General features: G+C 30.3%; 1 protein-coding gene across 1 annotated transcript; it reads right to left on the reverse strand.

Annotated features, from left to right (window-relative positions):
* Positions 1-12: 12 nt before the first annotated feature.
* LOC102591446 (annexin D3-like) lies at positions 13-2,996 on the reverse strand. Its single transcript, XM_006347711.2, has 6 exons — positions 2,828-2,996; positions 2,242-2,387; positions 1,572-1,799; positions 1,109-1,321; positions 912-1,001; positions 13-386 (listed from the first exon to the last, which is right to left on the reverse strand). Exons 1-6 carry the CDS (start codon positions 2,901-2,903, stop codon positions 183-185), a joined length of 957 nt encoding a protein of 318 aa, XP_006347773.1. The 5' UTR covers positions 2,904-2,996; the 3' UTR covers positions 13-182.
* Positions 2,997-7,520: the final 4,524 nt, after the last annotated feature.

The raw sequence follows: 7,520 nt of genomic DNA on the forward strand, positions 1-7,520 counted from the left end.
GACAAACAACAAAATTAAATATATATGGACTCTGTCCAACAACTAGGATTTTCACAACAGGTCCACATATTAATGTTCAATAATAGCATACAAAGTAGAAATACAGAATTGGAACACTACCAACACAATGTTCAATACAGAATTGGAACACTACAACACAATGTTCAGGTCCAGAGAGCTAGTTAGACTTTGGCCCCAAGCAGTGTCATCAGGAACTTCATGTAATCACCTGATGTGTCACCAATAACTGCACTATCAAGATTAGTCTTGTTCGCGATGAAATACTCTCCCCTGACTTTCATCATATCAACTTCAGCCCGAGTTACAATGGCTCTAGTTAGAGAATTCTCATCAGTTCCAATACCAACAATCGAGGCTCTGACAACCTGAATATTCCAAAATACGCTATTTAAATGAAACAGTCTGGATCAAAATATTAAATACTTGAGCAGGATGGCATGATATGCTGTAAACCATGAAAGTAAGGCCTAAGCATGAAGCAGTTCTAGAGAACTCTCTGGTATGCTGAGCTCGTTTCAGGTTGCACACGTTATGATCCTATTTGGCAGTTTAATACAGGTAATAGAAGCAGCATAAGAATACAAATAAAGAAATTTCACATTCAATGGTGCATTGATACTGATGACTAGTTAAATCCAGTCTAACCGAACATCAATAAGCAAATTGATAGGACTAACATACATAAATGAAATATATGGTCTAGCTTTTAGAGAGAATTTCATCTCTTGGATGTAGAATTCAAGAGGAGCATGAGCTTGTACACTAAGCATAATTAAAATAAGGTAGGGGTATGTGATTTTCCGACAGAAGATTTGACAGAAAAAAGGGTGTAAAAATGAGAAAATACTTGAACCAAAATATAAAAAAGAAACTGTTTCTGTGAGTAGTACCTCAGCAAAATGTTTCTCTGGCGAATCAATGCACCAGATAACAACCTTCAGTATAGATTCCAGCAGACCTTTTCCACAGCTCTTCATGTCCTGTAAAAGAATCATAAAAGTAGATAGAATAAAATGCAAATAAAAGAGAAAAATGGGCAGGTAGCGCTATTAAGCAGGTTGTGCAGGCAGCTTATAAAAAGTGTAACCTGGTCAATGGAGAATCCATAATTTTGCTTGTAGCACTCAAAAGTTGCTCTAAGCTGATGAACATTCCTTGTGCTGAGTATCAACAGAAAATTATCGGAATCCAACTGTTTTGTCCTTATGGTTTCACGAAGGATAGCAGATTCTTCATTTGCAAAACTAGGATCCACCAATTCCTTATCATATCTGTAGGACCTAACTAGACCAATGAGAACCTGTCGACATCCACACAACACATCATTTCAATAACTTCTAGAAGTTAGTGACACACAACTCAACTTCACAAGCAATCATCAGAAAGCATGTTATGTAAACTGATAATGAATCATCATCTAGGTAAGATGTTTTCAGCACTCGGGATGCAACCCACTAGATCTATGGTGTCTTTAGAAGAACCAAATGAGGTCGGTTAAAATGATTGTACCCTTAAGCTAGTAAGATGTGACTAGAAGTGGCCATGCATACCTTTTGAACAGGCATAGGGACATTTGCTGCGATATCTTCTTCAAGTGAACAGTTGAAAAGGCCACAATATGTTTGTCTCACCGCAACCAGATGATCAGGAGATGATGCGCAAGCTATCTCTACTATCACTTGCAATTGGGTGATGGTTTTCTTTTTTGACTTCAAGGCTTCATTTGCTAGCCGCGCATCTCTTTCCGAAGGCTCATATGTCCACAGGACAACTGCTTTCTGTCACACATGAAAAGTAAAATTAGCACTTGAAAACTTGGGAGTTACCATGCTCAAATGGAGACTGAATTTACATTTTGCTGCAAATACAGGAATCTGACAGGCACAATTGAAAGGTAAGCTATGTCTCTCAGAAATTTGCTCCTAAGGTATTATAACTAGCAATTAAAGAAAATTGTTTGCTGTAACAGGCTAAAATCTTCAGTTGGGTTTAAGAAATCGGAAAGCGAGGAGGAGGTCAAAAGTATTGTGTATATAAGTGCCACACCTACCTACTACAAAATTAACCCGTCCATATGACAAACTAGATTCTAGCTATTTCGAGCTCTGAATCTAGCCTGTAAAGATTTACGTTCTAGTAAGCTAACACTATCAAATTGTGAGTCAATTACGGGAGTGAATGAAATAATTAGGTCTAGAAAAGTGAGAAAAGAAACTGTACCTTGAAATCACCAGACAATTCAGAAAAAATGTCATCAACAAGGGACCTGTTGTAAAGTTGCTGATAGGTTTCTCTGATTTTCTTCCTCTGGCTTGCATTTCTGTGTCCCAACACGGATATCACCGACTTCTCATTAGTTCCCAGCCCTAAACAAAAGAATGAACAAAACGGGTCAGTGAAGCCTCAAATTCATATTTCCCCCAATTTACAAGCTTCCCCTTAGTGATCTCCACCTACTCACCTCCCACCTGGCTTAATCTTTTTCTCTATTTTCTTCTTTGTTTTCCCCTAATCAAACTGCTATTAGCCTATTAGGATTTAAGGAGTAGTATTTTCTGTGCATGGAACAACCATTAGCTAATCTTTATCTGTCTATCAGTACAGAATCAAATTGCAATTAGCAGATCATATTTGCATCAATCAAGGGCAAAGTAAGTAGATGGAAAATATTCGCAAACACGATCATATTTTTCAGAAATTAAACATAGTTACTGTAGGATTCAATTGAAGAAAGGAAGTAAGCCCTTAACCATTAAGGGGGGAATTCGCTGAGAGAAAAACAGAGCAAGGAAGGAAATGGAGATACCTTTGAAGGATTTCATGAGAGTTTCAGAGTCTTCAGTTGGAGAAGGAACAACATCTGGGATTCTCAGTGTACCCATTTTCTTCTCTTCTTCTTCACCGGCCCAGAAATTGCAAGTTTTTCTTTCTGTTTCTGTAAACACTTTCAGTTATTTTTCCCTCTCAGAAAAGGGCAAAAACGAAAATAAAGGAAAAATGTTTTTTTTAGCCGATGCCCTTATCTTTTGTTTAGACCGTAATACCCCTACGTTAAGTTTTCACTTTCTTCAAACTCGCTGCATTACTCCTTGTACGCGTGGCCCTTTTTTCAATTCGATTTGTAATGTTTGTTTGATTAAAATATTTTCCCTCAAAAATTGACTTTCGTATAGTTCCTTGTTTCCTTCGTCTATATGCAACTCCAATAATACCCATCAAATACTAAAATATAAATAAGAAATATATTTATTTTTTTAGAAAAATATATTTATTTTGTATTAAGCACTAAAATATAAAGACGTTGAGTTGAAGACGATTATTGAACTTCAATCCTTTTTTTAGTTCGACAAACAGTATTTATAGAATGTCATTTTCAAAACTGTTTTAAGGGATAAAGTGAGATAACCTCATCTTTATCAATTCCATGTTTTTAAATAACCAATTGTATGATATGATCAATTCGAATACGAGTTGCATAACCCTTTAAAATTGAAGTCGTCTTAGGTAATTTTCAAAATGGATTTGCAATGCTATTTTGAATCACTCCCAAAAAGTAAGTGTCTTGGACAATGGGGTGAAAATTAACAAAAAAAAAAAGACATAAAAGCTAAAACCAAATTATATAATAGAATAATAAATACCCTTTAATTAAAGCACGGTTCATGTGTGAATCTTTTTTCACATCGAGATAATTGGTGCATTAGTACGTCGTGTGAATGTGCATGTTCATCACCTAACGTTTATCAAAATAATATTGTTATTATAAACCGTTGAAGAAATTATACCACATGTGAATGATTTGAATTTTATACTTGAAAAGCTGAAGAAAAAAGAGTAAATTATTGGTTTACATAAACAATTGTAGCTTGGAGGGATAAAGAGATCAACTATCCTCCTATTTCATTTTTATATCCATTTCTTATTTAATACTTTGTTTATTTTGATTGTTTGATTCACATCGTATAAAATTATAAAAGAAAAAAAAATACTTCTAAGAATTTCACCATTCTAGGCTACTAATTTAAATTTAAAATGATAAATTTAAGACATAATTAAGTAGTTTCTAATTGATTATTTTCGATCTCACAATAGGAGGTAGATAATACCAAATTTTACTTGAAGAAGATTATCTAAACACGTAATATATTATATCATCAGGTCAAAGATAGATATAAATGAATACATTATAGAAAACAAAAAAGTACATTATCTGTCCCAACACGTTCTTTTTGCTTGAATTGAAGTTAGTAATAATTAATATTAACGAGTAACATGCGTTATTGCACCACAATAGAGATTTTCTTCTAGCACGATATATTTATTTAATGATGAAAAGATTATATATATACATACTAAATTATGAAAGGGTAACTTATAATCTGTTGAATATATCTCTTTCACATGGCATTAAAATGACCATAGATTCTCAAAATCTGATAGTCTTGAGTACGTGCCCATTACTCGTTGCTCACATAAATAATTGATAGTATATTTTTATAATTTCAATTCTTAATGTTCTTATATTTATATTTTATTTTTAATTCTATTAGAGAACAATATTGGGTGTCATTTAAGTCAATTATTATTTTAATAAACTCTATACAAATTTAAAAGTAACAAGTGTTCATCGGATTTCAATAGAGACAAGGACATAATACACTTATGGTCCCCGTTCAACTTTATTTCTCCATATATTAAAAATAAATATTTATTTTTATTTATCTAATTTAGAATGTAAAAAATAATTTACTTTTTTATATCTATTTTGCTATTAGTCATTAATTCCAATTAATCTTTTAATGAGTAAGATGATTACTAATAACTTGGGGTGATATAATAAAATTATTTATTATATTTTTTACTTTTTAAATTGTATATGAAGACAAATGTAAATAACGGTAGATGAAGAGAATGTTAAATAATTAATATTTTCTGATGGTGTGAACAAATTGATTTTGCTATGCTGGTTTCATTTTTAAAACATGGCATAGGGAAAAATAACTAGTCATGGATATCTTGACAACGATTGACATAGTATGGAAGATAATAAATTTGATGATATATAGTACTTAATAATATATTTCTTAAAATAAACTACGAATGCTTGGCCTCAATTATTAGCATAGAGTCCTGTATCGGATGAAAAAAAATAATGAATAGTCTCCCCAATTAATTATATATCTTTGGACAATTTTTTTCTTATGAGTTAGTTTTGAAATTCGATTTGTAATGTTTGATTGATTAAAATATTTTCTCTTGAAAATTGACTTTCGTATAGTTCCTGGTTTCCTCCGTCTATATCCAACTACAATAATGCCCAACAAACAATAAAATATAATTAAGAAACTCATTTGTTTTTCAAGAAAAATATTTTATTTAGTATTAAACACTAAAATATAGATACTTTGAGTTGAAGATGATAATTGAACTAAAATCCTTTTTTTAGTTCGATAAACAATATTTATAGAAAATCATTTTCAAAACTGTTTAAGAAATAACCTCATTTTTATCAATTCCATGTTTTTTTTTAATAATTAATTTGTATGCGGACGATCAATTCGAATACGAGTTGCATAAGCCTGTGTGAAACTGTAAATGTGTTCATCGCCAAATATTTCAGAATAATATTATACAATTATAAACTGTTGAAGAAATTAATGGACTGCGTTTTGTATGAATACATCATGTGAATGATTTGAATTTTATACTTGAAAAGATGAAGAAAAATATATAACGTAAATTATTGTTTTACATAAACAATTATACGTATCTCAGTGGGATAAAGAAATAAACTAATCTCCTATTTCATTTTTGTAACCATTTGTTAATGGATACTCTATTAGTTTTGATTATAAGATTATTAAAGGAAAAAGTACTCCTAACAAGAATTTCTCCATTATCTTAGAGCTATAGAGTCTTATTATATCTATTATATTTACTATTTCTAAAATTTTCTCCAACAAAAAGTACATTATCTGGCTCAACACACTCTTATTGCTTGAATTGAAGATGATGTATATGTACTAATTAATATTAACGAGTAACACGCATTATTTAAATTTTAATGCTAGAAAGATTAGATATATACCAACCAAATTATGAAAGGGTAACTTATAATATGTTGGATCATATATCTCTTTCACATGATAGCTTGACGTGCCCATTATTCGTTGTTCACACAAATAATTAATTATATTTTTATAATTTCAATTCTTGATGTTCTTATATTTGTATTTTATTTTTATTCTATTAGAGAACAGCATTGCGTGTCGTACTGTTATTTAATGCAATTATTATTTTAATAAAGTTTATAAAATTCAGTAACAAGTGTTCATCGGATTTCAATAGGGACAACAAGATTGTCCCTCCCTCGATCCGTCTTTATTGATTCACTATACTAAAAATAAATATTTATTTAATTTAGAAAATCAAAAATAATTCTTTACATTTTATATTTGTTTTGCTCTTATTATTACGTAGCAATCAATTCCAATTCATTTTCGAATGAGTAATATAATCGATTAATAATAACTAGGAATGATATAGTAAAATTACTATTATATTTTTTGCTTCTTAAAAAATACAGTATGTCGAGTTAAATATAACAAATAAAAATAAATGAAAAGAGTATTAAATAATATTTTCTCACTGTGTGAACAAATTAATTTACAGTTGTGCTGCACGTGGTTTTCATTTTTAAAACATGACATAGGGAAAAATAACTAGAATATCTTGATACCGATTGTCTATATTGTGATATTTTCTTTAAAATAAACTAAGAAGACTTGGCCTCAATTATTAGCATGGGAGTCCAGTATTGGATCGGATGAAAAAATTGAATGAGAATAAACTCCTTAATTATATGATTAACGATCATCTCTTTATGCAGGGGTGGATCTACGTGGGTTTATGTGAATCCTTTCGACAAAAAAATATATTGTATTTAAGGTAGATTCAGGGGTCAAGATTTTCTCTTATATTCAGGGCTCGAACCTGAGACCTCTGACAGGGGCGGCTCAAAGTAATTAGAGGCCTAAAGCGAAATTTCAATTAGAGGCCTAAAATTTAAATAAACTTCATATATATTTATTTAAAAATTATTTTTCTAACTTTTAGATTTCAATTAGAGGCCTAAAATCTAAATAAACTTCATATGTATTTATTTAAAAATTATTTTTCTAACTTTTTAGATGTAAATTTTTGCTTAAAATTTCTTTATAGATGATTTCTTCAAATACCTTTTTTATTATTATTAGTTTTAGGTAAGATTTTATCAATTCAACATTAGAAAACACTCTTTTATAGGAGCCATTACTATATGAATTGTTAACATAATTCTTAGTAATAAATTGACAAACTTTAAATAAATACAAGAGTTAAAATCATAGAATTTGATTCAAGAAGTTGATAACTTGGTATATCCTACTTTAATGTATATATGTTTGTTGTATTGCTTGAAAATTTAAGAAGAAATAAAAAAAGAATTTGTAATTTACTTT

This window comes from Solanum tuberosum, unplaced genomic scaffold (genome assembly GCF_000226075.1).
Source record: "Solanum tuberosum cultivar DM 1-3 516 R44 unplaced genomic scaffold, SolTub_3.0 scf00092, whole genome shotgun sequence".
NCBI lineage: Eukaryota > Viridiplantae > Streptophyta > Magnoliopsida > Solanales > Solanaceae > Solanum > Solanum tuberosum.